Source organism: Xiphophorus hellerii, chromosome 1 (assembly GCF_003331165.1).
Source record: "Xiphophorus hellerii strain 12219 chromosome 1, Xiphophorus_hellerii-4.1, whole genome shotgun sequence".
NCBI lineage: Eukaryota > Metazoa > Chordata > Actinopteri > Cyprinodontiformes > Poeciliidae > Xiphophorus > Xiphophorus hellerii.
The window spans coordinates 21,313,972-21,333,574 of record NC_045672.1 but is presented as its reverse complement, the minus strand read 5'-3'; the positions used below and the strand labels follow the sequence as shown (position 1 = coordinate 21,333,574).

The following is a 19,603-nucleotide window of genomic DNA, read 5'->3' as shown; positions in this document are numbered from 1 at the left end:
ATCAAAAAGGGTCTTTTGTCTTATAGAGGTTTGGTGTATAAGTGTCCTGAGACCCTGTGGTAGTACATTTGGGGGGTTTCTTACATTTTTAACTCTAAATCAAAGCTGTGTAATATTATCTAAAATACCTCCATTCTATTCCAGATGAAATGCCATGTTGTTCCCAACAACTTGCGGCTACCTCTCTCATGCCCAAAGACCGCCGTTTTAGGCCCTAACATGCCTGCAAATCTAGGACTAAACTCATCCACAGTGCATCCTCCTGGCTACCTTGTGCAATCAGGCTCCTTTGGTGTGATGGCTCCCACTCCTCTTTATTCGCAGCAGTGGCCTGGCATGCCTAGTCCTGTAGCGTCTGTGGTTCCTGTAGGATTGCTTGGTGCTCCAAGAGCGATTCACTACGCCACATTGTCAAACCCAGGGATCCAACCGTACTCTTTTGTTGTGCACAACCCTGAGAATGGGCCTTTCCCGAAAACCACAAGGACTTCCCGATCCTCTAATTAATGTGTTGGTGTGCGCTCAGGACAGACTGATTTCGCTCTGCTTTGTGCACCAGAGCCACACATGTGCATAGTTTTATCCTGTAAATAACACGCTATGGTGTTGCTATTCTTTATGCAACACATCTATGTGTCGTAAATTGTGTATTTGTATGTGTGTATATGATACAGTATGTGTTAAGTCTGAATACTTACTGCTTTTTGGCTTTGTTCTTAGCTAAACTCAGCCATATAAGACATTTTATCTGCACTCACGGTAACTGACTTCACTCTGTTCTCCATCACATTTGCCTTTCTGTTGAAACACTACATTGGAATCCAAATACTAGTGGCTTATGATTCAGTGAGATGACAGTATTTTGAACAAATTAACTGTTTTGCAGGAATGTAGTGCCTTGAACATTTATTTATGTATATATTTTCTTTAAACAAAGCATTTCTGCATCCAAGTTATTTTATTTAAAATGGTAGCTTGAGTGTGTTTTTTGGTTTACATACAAATGCCCTTATTGTACTGCACTAATAACACAGTATATAATCTTATTTTGAAAAATACAAATATGGTTTGACCTGATTTACCTATCACCCCATTGATAAATGGAATGCCATAGCAGAGATATGATCTGATGCCTTCAGAAACAAATGACCAATGTATGAATGATGAGGTTAGGTTAGGGGAAAGGGTAGAAGCCAGCGTCCAAATAAACTTAATCCACTTAATTCAGGTCAAATGGTTCAGCTGGGCAAAGCCTCTTTATTTATTTTTCGATTGGAGAACCAACTCATTGGACAGCACGAGAGCGTCCACTGCTGCAGAGGAAAGCCAGTGTCCAGAGCCATATAATTCTGTACATAAGTCTTTCTACAGTAGATGTCTCTGGTAGTTTTGTGAATCAGAATGTAGCAAATAATGTGAATTTCTTTTTCTTTTTTTGAGGCTCAAAAGTGCAATTGAACCCCTTTCCACAAAGCTTTGATCATAGCCTTGCCACAAGCCTTACCTTTAATGTGTGCAAGAGGAGCAAGCTGAACTGAAAGGTTGAACAAAATTACAATTCACCAAACCACAGACGTTGCCAAACACAAGAATTGATATTACAAACTACCCAGTAAACAGTTTATCACAGCTTATTGTTCTTTCAACTTACCTAGTACTCAACATACACTGTATGTAGAATACTTTGTGCAGTCACCAATTTAATCTGAGGTCTTAGTTGTTGTTTTTTTTCCTTTTTTGATGCTGCTATTTATCAAAGTGATTTTGCTGTACAGTTAAGCATTTATTGTTTGATGGTACAAAGCAGATGCTCATAAAGCAGTGTTATAGCCTTGTTAAAGGACTGGTGTGTTTATTTTTGATGACAGACAATTTTATTTTGTCTTTTTGCATTTATTTTCAGTGACATATTGCAACATTTAACTGAAACTTGATGTCAGAGATTTGCACAACATATGGTCTCCTTCTATCCTTCTACGTGAGGAGTTCCTACACTGTATATATTTGGTGGGGTTTCATCACTGACGAGCATGGCCAATATTTCATCTTTCCACAAAACGTAGAAACGGTACAGATATAAGGTTAGAAATATGACATCTGCACAACCCCAGTTCTGCCAAAGCTGTGAATCGTAAAGTTTTCTTCTTGTAGCTCGTATTTGTACATTTTATTTTGACTCTTAAAAGTGGCGGGAGGGAGGGTTGCTTTAATGTATATTAACTCCATCAATTCGGTTTGAATTGGATTTTTCTAAGATATTATGCAGAGTCTTCTGCTTTGGTGAAATATTTCCAATAGTAAGAGATTTCTGTTCTCTGTCACGTGTATCTTGTATGTTCTACTTTTCCTAGCTGCTAACTCATGGAGAGCATGGGAGGAGGCAACCAATATCGGTATATACGATAAACTGGGATAGTTGAACGTGCACAGAGGAGAAGGAGCATCCTGACACTTTTTTCTTGGCACATCTCTCTTGTCTGGGAGAAACTGCTCCTCAAGATTATGCTCCAGTTGTGATTGGCCTGTGTTTGAACTGTGTGAGATTGCTTTGCCTGCTGTATGTCCCATTGCATTACCCCACCCTGTCCTGATGCACTCTTATCACAGACTGTATGTTGAGAGAGAAATAAATATTTTGTGCTTGATTAATTGTGTCTTTATTTCCACATGCAAAACCTGGACAGTAAAGGAAACAGATTTTTGACATTTAGTGTGGTTAAAGAAATCTTCAGTGACAAGCTAGGACTTTTTTTTTTTGGTTAGTATATTTGTGTAGTTGAGCTGCATAACATTAGGAAAACATGCAATATGCAATAATAAGACAAATAAGCCAGGAAATTGAATGATGTTTATAGTGAATCAGAATGTAGCTAGATAAACTACTCCAGACAACGAGTAGTTTATCTAGCTACTGGGTGGAAATTCTGTTTGCAATCAACAAAATTTTGTTTCAAAAAGGTGAATCGAGCCAGGTATTATTACAGCGCAAACACATTTTGTTATAATTGACTTGTTTTTTGGAATTACTTGTTGCCATCACCTTATATATTTTTTCCTTCACAGAAGACCTTAAATGAGATACCACTCCAAAACAGTAACAATAATTGCACTCAGAAGAAATGCGCTTAAAATTAAAAGAAGGCTTTAAATCTGAATCTTCCAACTATTTTACTTGTTTCCCTGTTTAGGCAGTTTAGGATTACCTAATGCATTTCTTTTTACTAAATACAACAATAAGTTTACCTTTTTTCCTACAATATCAGAAATAGATATTGGTCACATCTAACAAAGGTTCAGGTCACATCTAACAACCTAGTATATGACCTAGGTTCAGATGTGACAAAAATTAAAACGCATGTAGCGTTTTAATTTTTGTGATAGGTTATCCCACAACATCTGAGACTATGGGAGGTACAGCTGTTAATTTTAGGGCAACTCCTCAAATACTGTTTCTTTGTGGGAGTGAGGGGGTAGACAAATGTGGACCTTCACAAGTATTTGCCATTCTTGGGTACAATTTCTAAGTGCCTGAAGGTTCCATGTCCATCTGTTAAAAATAATAATATCCATGTATAAACCCTGTGGCGATGTCAGCATCTTACTCTTATATTAAGAGACAGGCTCTGGGACCAAGACATGCATGTGTTTTGATGCAATACCTCTGTATCAATCTAAAATAAAAGAAAAACACCTTGGGAATTTGCTTGCTGAAATAGTGCCAATATTCGCAATGAAATGAGTACCAAGAGCTGAAAGAAGCCATTAATCCAAGCCAGATTAGTTTGCACATGAAGTCTGCATATTTTATCCAGGTACTCCATCTTCCTCCCACAGTCTAAAAACAGGGCTTTTAATTTAATTGGTATTTCTCAATTGGCCTTGGATACAGTATTGTATGTGTATTCACGGTTGCTTGTTCTTTGATCGAATGGCAACCTGTTCAAGGTTACCCCACCTCTCACCCAATGACCGATGGCAACATGTACCAGCCTCGTGCGACCCTGTAAAAAAATAAGTGGGTATAGAAAATAGATTACACATATATCAGTTATGTGTGTAATGTGAGCAGGAATGGACTGTGCAAAGATGGACTCATTAAGCAGAAAAGGTAGCTCATTACTATGTGTGTGCAAACCTATTTTGATTCTATCAACCAATCACGAAACGCATTCCAATCCCTCCGACCAATCACAGAAGAAACCTCCGCCCATTGCGTCCCTATGTTTCGTCCAATGTAAAATCGTTCTGGTTTGCGTAGTGAATGTGTCAACCCGCGTCTACGGCGAAGCAGCGTTACAGCTATGGTTGTCCCCCCCTTTTGTTCATCAGAGTTCCTCCATTATTGCACAAACAATGAAACTATTTGGATGTTATGCCGTTTCATGAAACATTTTACTGCATGTACGCCTTCCACGCTCTCCTCTGGGATTATTTAATGAATTAAAAGCGACCTGCAACCCTCCTGAGCTGCTGTGAGGTGTCCGAAGCACGCAGTATTTCCTGAAGAACGTGGAGTAGTAAGTGTTGAAAATAAAGTATCAGTCTGGAAGTGTTGTGTTGGTGTTTAAGGGTTACTTTTGGTCACATTTTCACGTTCAGGAACTTGCTGAAGTTGTGATCCTGTGCTAATTATTGTAATCCATCATAACCCACAGTGCCCTGAAAAGACAGTGACGCGGGTAGCTCCCCTTATTATGCAAAATAAGCACGCCAGCCTTTTTTCTGCATCACAATACCAAAGCATATTGATGCCGAAATAAAAATCTCACATGAATGTAGTTGTGGCGCTTGGCAAGATTCGGCACTGGACCCAACCACACTTACTGTTGCAGTTCGCTAACTTCATGAAATCGAACGTTTGCTGTTATTTTCTGGAATCCACAGGGTGAGGTGATTATGGAGGGAAACACTGGGTCTGAATGTTTACAATGAGACCAGTTCAGACACTGTTCTTGGATTTAGTCCTTACTATTACCGAAACGGTCTGTAACGGCTATGTAACGGCTACCTTTGTTTAGCTAACATTTATTCCGTGAGCTTAGCTAACGCACGAGCCTTAAACGTTACCAACGGGAATAAGGTATTGAGCTAAATTGTAAACGGATTTTTAATGTCTGGTTTGTTTGTTTGTAAAGGCTGTAAAGTATTTGTTCCTCTGTTCCTTTGGAAGTTTGTAGAAATCGTGGTTTGCTAACTGTTGTTAGCAGGTTGGCTAAAGCTCCCTGCTACTGTAGTTCATTGTTGGAGAGAAGCAACAGCAGAATGCTAATGTTAGCATGCCTTTAGATGGTTGTGTAGCCGAGTTACTGTATATTTCGCGGTGTACAATTGAATTAAGTTGATTAAAAAAAAAAAAACCCTAGCCAAACCCAAACTCCTGTCCTAATTCACAGTCAGACGTTTTCCTGATTGTTTTATTGCTTAAACGTTTTATTTGTTGACCTGAATGGCACCTGTCACCGGGTAAAAGGGAAACATAAGTTGTTTCCCTGTTGGAGTGTGTTTACATTTTTAGAGGGTTATTTCCTGGTCATGTGACAGCAGTATAGATTAGTTATTAGATAGTATTTGATGGTATTCATGTATGTTACATACTGTAAAGAAAATTACAAAATAGCAAAATAAGGAAGCTTCACTCTTTAGCATTACTATAAACTTCTATGTTTCCATGGTAACTGGAGCCTATTGCAGCTGTCAGTGGGCTCTAGATCAGATCATCTGTGCATCACTGATCCAACCCCAGAGTTAATTCTGACAGATCATGTAGTTTCTATCATAATCTTTTGACTAAAATGGTTGTTTTTTTCAGTCACAGTGTGATCAGTTATAGCCATTTCAGTTTTAGTCAACCAAACATTACTACATATTAATTGACTAAAGGTACTGTAAATTTAGATGACTGAATTAAGTAGTCAAAGAGACATTTTTTTTAGGCCCTCTTATCTTTAAGGGTTATAGTTCCCTTACATCAAGGCTACACCTATTGATCTGAGGATGCAGCTGAATTAGATTTATATTTTTCAATATAGAAACATGCATACGAAGATCAAGTTTCTAATTGCTGTTCCATGCTATATTTCCACTGCATCATAATGCTTGATTAAAATGTTTGTAGTTTTTGTCATAAAAAATATAGATTTTTGTTGCCAAAAAAAAAATTGCATCAGTTTTTGTTAACAGAATATACTCTAAAACACAATGGTTCATGCACAACAAAGATAATTTTGATACCCTCAGTTAACCAAATATCATATGATAATGGAAACAATAGAAAAGATTGTGGAAAACAATATTGGCCAATTGCAGCCCATTTTTTCTTATTCATATTGATATTGTGCAGCCCTATATTCCATTTATTTTGAAGTCATAGTTTCCATTTGTGTTTTTCTTTCTTCAGATGTAAAGCTGAACTTCAGTTGTCCCTGAAGAGGTTGTTGGCACCATGGGGCTAGATTTTGATGTGAAGACATTCTGTCATAATCTTCGGGCCACAAAGCCGCCGTATGAGTGTCCAGTGGAGACTTGTCGTAAGGTTTACAAGAGTTACAGCGGCATAGAGTATCACCTCTACCACTATGACCATGACAACCCAACTCCTGCTCCCGCTGTGCCCCAGAAGAAGAGGAAGGGCCGTCCTCCTCGTGCCTCGTTGACCGCCTCTGGGGACACGGACGACATTGGAGGCAGCGGAGGTGGAGGACCTAGTCCTGAAGCAAACGCACCTGGGAGCCCCAACCGGTCGGACCATTCTCACTCCCCTGGCAGGGAGACGATGACCTACGCTCAGGCGCAGCGCATGGTGGAGCTGGACATTCAGGGACGCATTCACCGCATCAGTATCTTTGAGAACATTGATGTGGTGTCCGAGGAAGACAGCGATGCCGAGGATGCACCGCCATCTGGCACAGGCAGTTTTGGAGGAGGGGTTTGTAACGGCAGTGACAGTGGAGCCGGGGGCAGTGAAGTTGGAGGAAGCGGGAAGGACCGCTCTGACATCCCGTCCTCTAACGGCGGTAAAGCCACGCCAAAGACTGGGAAGCACAAAAGTAAAGATAAGAAGAAGGACGGTTCATCTCACCATCACAACCCGCAGTCCGGTCTTGCTGTCAAGCTTCCAGAAGCAGTGTTTAGAGAACTGGACCAAGAAAGGCCTGATGCCCCTGCTCGGACTTTATCCTACTACAGGTGTGATACTAGGATTGTAATTTGATTCATTAATATTTAAATGGCTTAGGTAGGTTAGTTTTTTCATTGTCTAAAAATTAAATTAGACTTAACTTTTCATTGTTAGTTAGGTTTCCTCTAAAAAATTCAGTTTATCAAATGTCAGCCTAATGAGGGTGACTTTAAATCTTTTATTGAATTCAGATGTTGAAATACATTTCCTTAATATTTGGTAGAATTGCCTTTTGAACCATGTAGTTTGGGTCAAAAGCTTTGAGTTTCCTTTCACAGGTTTTTCACATTAGATTGGTGAAATTTTGCCCCATTCCTCAGGATGGAGCTGGTTTAACAGTCAACACACCTTTTCCACTTAATCCATAACTTTTCCTGACAGCTAAGATTATGGCTTTGTGACAACCACTCTAAGACATTGATTTTTTTGTTCTTTGCAATTAATTAGGTGCTATGCTTTAGGGTTCTTTGTATGGGATATCCATTTGTGACCAAGCTGATGTCTTGAGATGCTGCTTCACTCTTCTAGAAAGCGCTTTTTCCTCACGATCCCATCTATTATGTGAAGTGTGCTAGTTCCTACTGCAGCAAAACGCCCCCACAACATAATGCTGACACCACCTTACACCCACATGTGGTAGACTGTAGGCTTGCGAGCACCATGATCATTATGACCAAACTCTACAAGTAACTTTTATAATCATTTTAGTAATGATAACTGACCTAAAATAGGAAAAGTTTAGTCTGATTTCATGTAAGTGAAGAAAAACAAGTCATGGGTTTCTGTTTTAATACAATGTGTTTAAATATTTAGTAATTCCATTTAGAAGCTTTACATTTTTTGTGATAGATTTTTCTTTCTGCCCACATTTACTCCTGTGTCTGCCTCTGGGCTTCAGGTACATTGAGAAGTCTGTGGAAGAGCTGGATGAAGAGGTTGAGTACGACATGGACGAAGAGGACTACATCTGGCTCGGCATCATGAACGACAAAAGGCGACGTGACGGAGTGACGCCAATCCCTCAGGAGGTCTTTGAATACCTCATGGACCGCTTAGAAAAGGAGTCCTACTTTGAGAGCCACAACAAGGTACCTGAACTCACATACTAAAGACATTACAGACATTCACCTGCGAATTTGAACTCTGACCTGTTCTGTTGCCCGTCCCCCCAGGCAGACCCCAGTACGTTAATCGACGAGGATGCCGTCTGCTGCATCTGCAATGACGGCGAGTGTCAGAACAGCAACGTGATCCTGTTCTGTGACATGTGCAACCTGGCAGTGCACCAGGAGTGCTACGGCGTTCCCTACATCCCAGAGGGTCAGTGGTTGTGTCGGCGCTGCCTGCAGTCGCCGAGCAGAGCGGTGGACTGTGCTCTGTGTCCTAACAAGGGCGGGGCTTTCAAACAGACGGATGACGGGCGCTGGGCTCATGTAGTCTGTGCGCTTTGGATCCCGGAGGTGAAGCGATTTTTGGCAAATCAACTTCAGAGATTTTGATTGGTTTCTCATGTTGTCCCAATAATCAAATGTTTTTCTCCCATTTTCTAGGTCTGCTTTGCAAACACGGTCTTTCTGGAGCCGATCGACAGCATCGAGCACATCCCTGCCGCCCGCTGGAAGCTCACCTGCTACATCTGCAAGCAACGTGGCTCAGGCGCCTGCATCCAGTGTCACAAAGCCAACTGTTACACAGCCTTCCACGTCACCTGTGCCCAGCAGGCAGGTCTCTACATGAAGATGGAGCCGGTCAGAGAAACGGGGGCTAACGGCACATCGTTCAGCGTGCGCAAGACGGCGTACTGCGATATCCACACACCGCCGGGGTCAGCCAGGCCTCTCGCTGGAGTGGGCGGGGCCAGCATGGGCTCGTCCAACAGCGAAGGGGAGCTGGAGGATGACGACGAGCCCAGTCTCGGCCAGGACGAAGACTCCAAGGGCTGGAGCTCTGAGCGGGCCAAGAGGGCGAAGGCGAAATCCAGGCTGAAGATGAAGAGAGCGAGGAAGATCCTGGCAGAGAGGAGAGCTGCTGCACCAGTGGTGTCTGTGCCCTGCATACCTCCCCACAGGTAGATGTGCAATTCACCTGCTCAGGCAGAAATATATGTCACTGTATATTCTGTCTTTCAAAAGTATTTATTTCTTTATTTTTACATTTTATCAAATTAAAACCACAAAATTTCAACTTATTTTATTGGGATTCTATGAGATGGACCAGAGGTCAGCAACCTTCACAACCCTAAGAGTTGAAGAGAAGATAGAAGGAGCTAAAAACAGGAGGAAATCTGCTAAAGACTTTAGGCCGTGGTGAAAGTTTACCTTCTACCAGGACAAACATGCATCCAGAACATCAGTGGTTTAGATCAAAGCACAGAGTAGAATAAAAGCAAAAAAATCTCTGATTTACAAAGCTGGTTGAGGCGTATGCCAATGAAACTACTATGACAAGGTTGTTTGATAAAGCATTTATCTGGAGGAGCTGACTACAAATGTCACTTTTCATTTTGTTTCATTTTAATCTCTATATAAAAATGGAAATGAAAGATAATGGAAATTATCTTTCATTTTCCTTTCACTTTACAGCTTTCTTTTGTGTTGGTTTATAACAAAAACTCCCAGTAAAATGTTTGTTGTGGTAACGTCACAAACCGATAAAGTTCAAGGGAGCGTGAATACTCCTTCATGACGCTGTAAATTAGTGTTTGCTTCTCTGCAGACTCAGCAAAATCACAAGTAATCTGACGGTGCCCAGGAAGAGTCAGTTCATGCAACGACTCCACAGCTACTGGACGCTGAAGAGGCAAAGTCGAAATGGCGTTCCTCTTCTGCGGCGGCTCCAGACCCACCTGCCATCTCAGCGCCATGTGGAGCCGCATCCACCACAGCCCGCAGCACAGCTTCCCCCTGTAAACATTTCCAACTCTTACTATTTGTTTGGGGGTTTTTTGTGCCATTAACTAAAATGAATACGTTTTTTGTTATTTGTTTAATATTTTCCATCATATTTATGTTTCAGAGGGACAACGAGGAGAAACAGACAGCCTTAAAGGAGCAGCTGAAGGCCTGGCAGAGATTGAGACATGACCTGGAGAGAGCCAGGCTGCTGGTGGAGCTCATCCGCAAGAGGGAGAAACTCAAGAGGGAGACGGTGAGGCTCAGAACGGATATTTTTACACTATTGTGATAATAAAATTGTGTATGCACGAATGTCGGTTTATCCGCGCAGCTGACAGGTGTACAACTGTGCCTGTTTAGATTAAAGTGCAGCAGATGGCGCTGGAGATGCAGCTCACTCCCTTCCTGGTGCTTCTCAGGAGTACGTTGGAGCAGTTACAGGAAAGAGACACAAACAACTTTTTCACTGAGCCTGTTCCCCTTGAAGAGGTAAATGTACAAACATTCAACGTTTTCCCTCTTTATTTCCACATATAAAATTAGACCATGCTGCTGCTGCATTTATATTGGTTTAAAATTGCAAGCGCAGAGGTTAGAATTGTACATCTAAATGAAGCTGGTGGAGGCTTTTCCATCAGACTGTTCCTCAGTCCGAGCCTTTCCCTCTGTTCAACAGGTGCCGGACTACCTGGAGCACATTGACACGCCTATGGACTTCCAGACCATGTGGAACCTGCTGGAGTCCCATCGCTACCTCACGTTCGAGGCCTTCGAGGCCGACTTTGGCCTCATTGTCAACAACTGCCTCAAGTACAACGCCAAGGACACGGTGTTTTACCGAGCCGCCCTGCGGCTCAGGGAGATGGGCGCCGTCGTCCTCAGAGCGGCCAGGCGCCAGGCCGAACGGATCGGCTTCGATTATGAGTCAGGCATGCATCTTCATCGAGACTCGAGCCCAGAAAGCCAACGTGAGCCAGAGAGAGACAGAGACAGAGACAGAGAGCGGGACAGGGAACAGGACAGAGACAGACCTTTGTCCTCTAATGAAGACGGTAAGCGACCCTCTTTTACTTTAATTGGTTGGCTTATTGTGATCAGGAGAGTTTCAGTTCCAAAGAATTGGCGAAACACTAAATATTTTAAAAAGACATGCTTTTCTTATAGATTGATTATTGTCATGTGAACATATTTTAAAATATTTTTCTATTTCATTGAAATATGTATGTTAAATAATATATACTTCATTTAAAAGTTTTTTGATTGTCATAAAATAAAGCAAAATGGTTCAGACAAAAATATTGTTCATGTAGCATAGAGAATGACCAGCAGATGGCGCCTCTCTTGCTGTGCTGAATTTCACTGGTTCGAAAACATTTAAGATTCTGGGCTATAGACAGTGCTTCTGTTCTCCACATGAACATCATCAACAACATTTTCTATTAACAAGATTTTAAGTCCTTGTAACCAATAATGGGCTCCCAGTCCCACATTTTGTATTCATGACTCTTAAACTTTAAGAGGTTTTTGGAGGCTATTATCTGACAGACCAAGTAGGACATAGTCATGAGGTTGAAGTAGAAGAATTTTTACATTTTCTTTTTACAAACTAGGTTGGAGAGTCTACTGCAAGTTCATTCTAGACTTTGACTAGGCTATTGTAACACAGACGTTTTGATCTAAACTCTTTCATTGTTTATCCGGATCGTTGTCCTGCTAAAAGGTAACCTCAGGTCTTTTAGCCTCACCTCTGCTTCATGGTCTACCACTATGTTTCACGGTGTGTTCAAATACAATTAGAGACGATTCACATGACAGCTCTAGTCCTATGCTGTTAAACCTGAGCGTTTTCATGTCCATTTGGTGGACGAGCTGTAAGTGTTGCTCTCCCTGCCCCTCCCAGACCTGCTGCTGCCAGAGAACAGGCGACGGCTGCCGCTGGACGAGCAGCTGCATTACCTGCAGGCGCGCCTTGATGAGGTCAACTCTGGGAAGCACAGCATCGGCCAGTCTCGCAGGGCCAAAGCCTTGAAGAAGGAGATCAGTGTGATCCGGAGGAAGCTGGCGCACCAGCGGGAGGTGGGCTCCATCATGGGGGGCCGTGAGTCGGCGGGGGAACGCAGTTCTTCTCTCCCGCATCACTCTTCATCTGTGGGACACCATGATGAGGGGGGAGAGAGCAGCAGCCAGGAGATTGGGGGAAAGGGTGTGTTTATAGGAATGTTGGACTATTAATATGATGTGTAATACGATTCAGGAGACAAAATGTTTATTTTCATCTTTGGTCATTTTTATCTCGTGTTTTATCTGCAGCTCCCGAGGTTGGCCGGCGGACTTCTGTGCTTTTTTCCAAGAAGAACCAAAAAATGGCTGGACCTCCCAAAAGACCAGGGCGCCCGCCAAAGAACCGAGACATGGGCTACGCCGGGCCAGGGGTGAGCCAGAGCCCCATCGGGCCCCCCCAGCTCCCTCTGCTGTCCAACAGCAGGCCCAGGAAGAGACCCCGCACCCCCCACAGCACCTCCAGCTCCGACAGCGACAGCGACAACGATGACCTCCTTCCAGGTGCGGTGCACCGTGGCCGTTACTGCGCCTTTAATCATGTGACAGTTCCCACGTCACAGTGACTCACCACCTTCGTGTGTTACCCTCAGGTTTACCGAGCAATGGCTTTGATACAGGAAACCAACCTGTGACTGAAAGCTTCCGTGTGTACAGAAACGAGCCTCGTCTGCCTCGATCCAGCTCCGACTCCGAGTCCACCACCAGCAGCAGCAGCAGCGCCGCTTCTGACAGGACCAGGTGATTGATGCGTGAGCGCTTCTGATCTAAAGTACCCACTATCCCATATGTAGCTGTTGGTTCATGAACAACAGCATAGAAAGTGAAAACCAAAACCACAAATGGTATAGCGTTTTCTTCTCAAAAAAAAAAGCACTCATTGAAGAAAGGCTCTGTCAGCTTTAGTTTCGAGTTTTGACGGGCACGCCGTTCCTGTCTTTTCCTCCCCCAGCACTACACCCTCTAAGCAAGGCAGAGGAAAGGCGTCATTCTCTCGTTCCACCTTCCATGAGGACAGCAGTGAGGAAACGTCGGGCACAGAAAATGATTCCTACTCAGTTGGAGGATCACGGAGCGTTTCACACTGTAAGCACCTTCACACGCACTGTGAAACCCTGCAAAGCGCACATGAAGGCGCTCAACTTTTCAAACATTGTTTCAGTTTATTTGCTTTGAGAGCCCAATTATTGTAAGACTTGATGGAGACATTAATCTGAGTCTTGATCAAATTTCTAATTTAATTATTCTAAACCTAAACTAGTATTTTGCTTTAGAGTTTAATTTAGTTAACCACCACTAGAGTACTTGCATAATTGGTAAGAAGAAAATGGCATGTAGAGGTTTTTACACCGCTCACATTCACTTGGCTGTGTTTCAATCACAAACCTGAAGGCATTTTAGTTACATTTTAAGAGATCCTACACAAATTCCAAAACTGTAAGCTGGAGGAAAAAGACACATGATTTTCTTTTTTTTTTTTTTACAAATGACATTCTGGGAAATGTGGCCTGCATTCGAGTTCCCCATCTCTTCACCTCTACCTTCAAATAAAATCCTTTTGAACTCACCTATTGGTGAATAAAATGATCCTGTATGGAATTACTTTCTGTATAAGTGAAGCTGATGTTGGAAGGACTCAGTTTGGTTTGAGAACACATTGGACACTGGTAATTTATTAAAACCAGCAAGAAAAGGCCATTGCTGGCAGAAGACGATTCACTCTTCTCAATGTAGATGTTCTGCAGTATCTTGCTGCAAGCACAGATTCTTGAAGAAATAATGTCTGCTCTGCCCCTCCTTCCAGACATCTATACTGTTTCACCTCCAGTCTGGTAACGCGCTTTGACTTGAAAATTTCTGTTCAGTCTGACTGAGCACAAGCTGTTTTGCAAATAAAAATGTTAAAAACTGTTAGAAATCATTTATTATTTTACTACTGCTATCACATAAAATCCCAAGTTCAAGGGATGTTCATACTTTTTCCAGGAATGTGACCACAAAGTTCGGACTCTTTTTAAACAAATAATCAAAGCTAGTGGGTTCATATCTAAACCTCGGGATTTCTGCAGTTAAACATTCTTTTTTAAAGCAGGAAACGGTTCAACGGCAAGAGTCAACCCGTCTTATTTAGTTTCCTTGGGCTAAAAAAGTGTTTGATATACAGGAAACAAGACTTAACACATTTTGTTCCTGTTTTTGATTGCTACATGGAAGTATGACAGCTGCTGCAGTTGTTGCCTGAATGAAGGAAGCATAATATGCTCCACCAAAAAACAAGACATTTTTCTCACTTTGAGAAAGACTGAATTGTGCCGCTTCCAAAGAAAAAATTTATCTGGTTACAGAACTTTTTAATCCCTGTTATTCCTGCACATTTTGCAATGAGAAGAGGATTCACTCATTTTGAACAGAAAATACTTGTTTTGTAGTAAACCCTGAAGACAATGAGATAACATATGGGCCCATTGTAGTGAGAAAAAAAAATGGCGTAACACTGGCTTTTCTTGCTGCTGTCAGTGGTGCGTGGCCGGGACCGGTCAGGATGCTGGATGACGTCTGACGACTACTCTTCTCTGGAAGCTCTGGATCTGGTCTGGGCCAAGTGCAGAGGCTATCCTTCGTATCCTGCTCTGGTGAGATAGAAACATTGTGTTAACCCTGAGAACTGCATCAAAACAACGTACAGTGAATGCACATTTCATCACCATTCACGCCTCTGTTCACCTGCAGATCATCGACCCAAAGATGCCCAGGGAGGGCGTGTTCCACCGCGGAGTCCCAATACCCGTACCTCCTTTAGACGTGCTGAAACTCGGGGAGCAAATGACCCAAGAAGCCCGGGAGCACCTGTTCCTCGTCCTCTTTTTCGACAACAAAAGAACCTGGTCAGTATTCTGAATCCAACCGTTTCAAACGTTTCGCTGACATCTGCAACCTTCCATCTTATAAGGGTCAAACTTTCTTTTGCGAGAGAATCAGGACTGGCTGTGACTGGATATAGATTCGTGCATAACTCTGCTGCAGAAACTTCAAAGCGGCGCTGCAGCGCTCGAGCTGCGAAGCACGAGCCGACAGAATGCGTAGCAGATATAGGCCAAACGTGGTTTTTGAGAATACAAGACAAGCACCTGCTCTTCTAGGTCATCATGTACACTGCTTTAATTCAGAAGGAAAAACGAAGCGTGACAAGGGTGACGGCTTCATGCACTGAAACCCTTCCTCATTCTCATCTTAGAAGGTTAGCTGAAGTTCTTTCAGGTCACGCCCTGCAACGAATCAGGAAGTCCTTCTGCTGAAGGAGACAAAGAGCCCTTTTGTTTGAAGAGGCATTTTATTTACACTAATATTGATTCTAGCACAATGTACTAATTTCTGTACATCGGCATCTCAATAGAAATGCTCATTTATTTCAGTATTCAGACAGTAAAAATGAAACTCGTAGGCAATATAGTGCGCTTAGAATGACGTGAAGCTTTTATTTTTGTTCATTATGATGGCTTAGAGCTAAGAAATTCTGAATTTCAGTTTTTCTGAAACCCCAGAATATTTTATCAGGACCAGTAAAAAATTGGGTTGGTATTATGAAATTGTCAGCTTATTGATTAAAATATGCCCATGCACCAAACAATACTTGGTCAGGTCTCCTTTTACATGAATTACTGTATCAGTGCTACATGACCTTTGGCAGTATGGCAGCTAAGTCCTATTAGAACATGAAATTGGTATCTTTACCATGAAATGCTCTAAAATTTGTCAAAGGTTTTAATTTGAGGCTTGATGAATCTCAGTGAACCAACACTGAGTTTCAGTGATTTGGGACACAACGCCCCAAATCATCTCTGATTGTGGAAACTTCACACTTGACCTTTTGAACTACAGAGCAACAGTCAATCCATCCAACCATTTGCTTCTAAATCACTCCTTTAGACCTTCTGTTGATTCTTCCATCCTTTCCTCTTACAGCTGGTGATTTTTGCAGGTTCCATATGTAAAGGTGGTTCACTGTAAATGTATTTGTCATAAATTTACTGGAAAGTATTTGATGTGTGCTTTAGAAACGTGTGTTTGGAAATGTAGGGAATTTAGAAATAAAAAATTATTTAGAGCCCAATTTACAATTATCTCCTTCTTGCTAGAGCACATTTTGAAACACAGTTTGTCCTCTGAACTTTGTCAGGTATTTTTAATGACTTTGCTGAGCTGCAATAAATAAATATATATTTTTTTCATTATTATTTGTTTTTGAAAACCGCTATCTTTTACCTTTCACTTTTTGGATTTCCCTCCTTGTGGCACGAATGTGAAAGCATAAAATAACATTTCTTTATTAAAAACCATCTTTTCTTCTCATCATATCTAATTTATTTTGTGAAAGTAAATTTGGGGATTGTTATTAGCTATGAGACATTATTTTTTTTAAAAATACTTGAAAAATATCTCTGTTTAATTAACAAGTTTCATTTAAAAACAATGTAAATGAATTAAATTTTTTAAAATACATTTTTCAATTTGATTAAGATGCACCTGGGTGTTTGTGTGTTTCGCAGGCAGTGGCTGCCACGATCCAAGCTGGTGCCACTTGGTGTGGACCAAGAACTAGACAAGGAGAAGATGCTTGAGGGCAGGAAATCCAACATTCGTAAATCCGTTTCGGTGGCCTACAGTCGTGCCATGCAACACCGCAGCAAAGTCCAGGGAGACCCCAGCAGCGAAACCAGCGACAGTGACTGATTGCAAACAGACACGCAGTCTAAATCTGCAAAACTTGTGGATTTCATGCATCCATTAAGGGAGCACAGCCCTTTGTCACGGATTACAAAGACAACCAAGCAAGCAGGAAAATTAGTAGGAAGGAAAAACTCCTCTACTTTGGCCCCAAAACACATTCACTCACACAAAGGCATATTTAATCAGACATGTAAAAAAAAAAATATTGTATTTAAGAAGATTAAAAATAAGGATATTGCTAATAATGATGATAAAAAAAATTTTTCCAAATCATGAATCAAAATGTTTAATGTACGTGGTCTGTATATGTTTAAAAGAAAAATGAAATAATGGTTTACAGACTTAAAATGTAGGCATAATGTCACACTATGTCCATACACAATTCTGCCTCCCCCTGTCCTTTCTTCACATTCAGTCACACAGGTAATCTTACACTCAAACAGGTAAATGCATGTTCTATGTGTAGAGTAAATATACACACACTTCACCTTCCAAAAGCATACCTGTGTGTGTGTGTGGAGTCAGAGGAGCAGAAAAAGGGACTGTTGCAGCCTGTCTGTAGGCAAATCAACGTTACTGTAATTTATTCTTTGAACTTTTTGTTTGTCACTCCAGCAGCTGCACATCTCAACGTCTTTTTCTTTCTTTTTTTTTTTTTACAGATTTGTAAACAAGTATTTCTGTCACATTGACCTGTAGAATCAGTCAATAATGAGGACTAAACTGAAACATGATCGTCTCCATGTCTCTTAGTCTCAGGCCGACGGCTGTAGAACTTTTATATAACAAAGATTGCATAAAAAATACAAGTTTAATAATAAAAAAAAGAATAGTGTTTTTTTGGGCCTTGTGGTTACTGTTACTGCTACCTCTCTGTTTCCTCCTACATAAGAAGGATTTGTGTGGATTATTTTTAACTACTATTCTGAAGAAAAATTCTTACCTTCCTTTTGTTTTTCTTCAGTGGAAGGGTGAGTCAGTAATTTATTGGGCTTCCACATCCTGATAGTTTTCTATTGAGGGTGCCGTATTCGACATGATCACTCAAGCTTTAAGGTTTTTTTTTTACAAAAATGTGGTCGTTATGACCATGATAATCTTTCCCATCTCAGGGAAAGAATACCTAAGACCTTTTTCATTTCTGTCAAAGGCCTTTACTGTTTAGACCTGAAATCTGATACCCTGCGGTTGGCTAATGCTGTACTCAACCTTCAATCTGGCATGTAAAGAGACTCAAATATGTTCAACTCTCCTATACAGCTTTTAGCCTAATATGACCTAAACAAATTTAAAGGTGTGTCCAAGCATCTGTGATAATGTCCTTATTGTGGCTGTGCAGGTTTTTTTGCTTTTACGTACAGTTGAAACCAGATATTTACATTCACTGTACACAAAGACACACCTTGTTTTCCTGATTGTTTGAAATTATATCTGACTAAAGTTGACGGCTTTGATCGGGTAAGGATTACAAAAACAATTTCTGGTTACTAAATGTCAAACTATTGAGAGAGCATTTATTGGCTACGTTCTTATTTCCCTCAAATCACAAAGTTTTCATACAAGGTCATACAAAAGATTACAGTGCCTTAGCGTGTCATCTGAGAGGTTCATTCGCAACATTTGAGTATACTGAAAGCATGTACGTTAAGTCAACACCTAGAACACACTGCTTCCTTGTGTGACCTCGTGGAAAAACTAAATATCAAGCAAGATATGGAGAAGACAATTGTGAACCTCCAAAAGTCTGCTTCCTCCTTGTGTTCAATTTCCAGATGCCTTCAGGGGCATCTGGAAATTGTCATCAGTCCAAACAAGTATAAACAGTATGGGAACTTCATGAAGGGAGATCAATAAATCGAAATGTAGGCGCAACATCTCAAGACATCGTCTGGAGGGGTAGATATGTCTTCAATATGAAGGGCGATCCTTATTTCTCTTCCAAATTGGTTATGAAGTGGCTTAAGAACAACAAAGTTGATGTTTTTGAGTGTCAATTGCAGTTTAAAAGGCACTTCTGCCAAATACTAATGGAATACATGTTAACTTTAAAAAGTGCATTATTCTGTAATTTAGCAAATACAACTGTGAAAGTCTGGTTTAATGTCAGTCAGTGAGAAAAAAATGGTTATTTGTCTTTATACAGTGTGTAAACATTTGGCTTCCATTGTTTAACTAAAGAAATCTGGATCTTTTTGTCAGGGCACTTTAAGAAAACAATGTCCCATTATGGCATCTTTAAATCAAAGATGAATTGTTGAGGCAGGTTTGTGCAATGTGAGAATACTGTATGTTGAACTCCATGTTGTAGCAAACCATGTTGTGACTGGGCCGTACATGGATTTATTTTATAAAAGAGTTAAAATAACCTCACTGCTGCATTTGTTTTAGGATTCATGCTTTATGATTTTTGTTGACTGAACAAATATTTAAAACAACCAGTCCATAGGATGTCTACTCACATTCTCTGATGCAATACAAGCTCAAGTGGTTGCGATGACAAAGATTTCGTGCAAACGCCCGCTCCTCAAAACCAAGGCTTTTTCATAAGATTTTCCGCAAATGATAAAGATCCCCCACCCCAAAGGAGGACCCAAATGCCACAAATTCTGCCTTTAGACGAGCAAGTGTGATAAGACCCCAATGATCAGTTAAAACCTCTCGGTTTGTTTCGTGCCACTCAGAAGACACGTGAAAACATCTGATAAATATTACGATGTGGTTTTAACAGGATGCACCTGATACAGGA

The 19,603-nt window shown here is 41.2% G+C and overlaps 2 protein-coding genes across 11 annotated transcripts in view; both read left to right on the top strand.

The window, feature by feature from the left end:
- LOC116718000 (serine/threonine-protein kinase WNK2) overlaps nt 1-2,649 on the top strand; it is a 49,625-nt gene extending 46,976 nt beyond the window's left edge. For 6 of the 9 annotated variants that reach the window (XM_032559901.1, XM_032560241.1, XM_032560071.1 and 3 more), the window contains one exon: nt 145-2,649. In XM_032559901.1, coding sequence (XP_032415792.1) covers nt 145-507 — 363 coding nt within the window. In that variant the 3' untranslated portion in view covers nt 508-2,649. The remainder of the gene's footprint in view (nt 1-144) is intronic. The other 3 variants (XM_032559754.1, XM_032559674.1, XM_032560158.1) reach the window with 2 other exon arrangements.
- Nucleotides 2,650-4,265: 1,616 nt separating this feature from the next.
- On the top strand, nt 4,266-19,222 carry brpf1 (bromodomain and PHD finger containing, 1). 2 transcript variants are annotated; one of them, XM_032559531.1, is made up of 16 exons: nt 4,266-4,517; nt 6,398-7,185; nt 8,076-8,265; nt 8,350-8,637; nt 8,728-9,245; nt 9,893-10,082; nt 10,193-10,324; nt 10,432-10,560; nt 10,748-11,123; nt 11,972-12,274; nt 12,382-12,633; nt 12,723-12,870; nt 13,082-13,215; nt 14,647-14,762; nt 14,860-15,014; nt 16,677-19,222. In XM_032559531.1, the coding sequence occupies exons 2-16, from the start codon at nt 6,443-6,445 to the stop codon at nt 16,858-16,860; spliced, it is 3,858 nt and encodes a 1,285-aa protein (XP_032415422.1). In that variant the 5' UTR covers nt 4,266-4,517; nt 6,398-6,442; the 3' UTR covers nt 16,861-19,222. The 2 variants fall into 2 exon arrangements, with proteins under 2 accessions (XP_032415422.1, XP_032415499.1); XM_032559608.1 differs by lacking the exon at nt 4,266-4,517 and adding an exon at nt 4,735-4,890.
- Nucleotides 19,223-19,603: the final 381 nt, after the last annotated feature.

What these genes read in the sequence shown, in the direction of transcription:
- brpf1 (XM_032559531.1), top strand. Translation starts at nt 6,443, where the DNA reads ATGGGGCTAGATTTTGATGTGAAGACATTCTGTCATAATCTTCGGGCC. An exon ending in CCCTGCATACCTCCCCACAG is followed by an intron (nt 9,246 to 9,892) that starts GTAGATGTGCAA and finishes GCTTCTCTGCAG; the next exon opens with ACTCAGCAAAATCACAAGTA. An exon ending in AGCCTGTTCCCCTTGAAGAG is followed by an intron (nt 10,561 to 10,747) that starts GTAAATGTACAA and finishes TCTGTTCAACAG; the next exon opens with GTGCCGGACTACCTGGAGCA.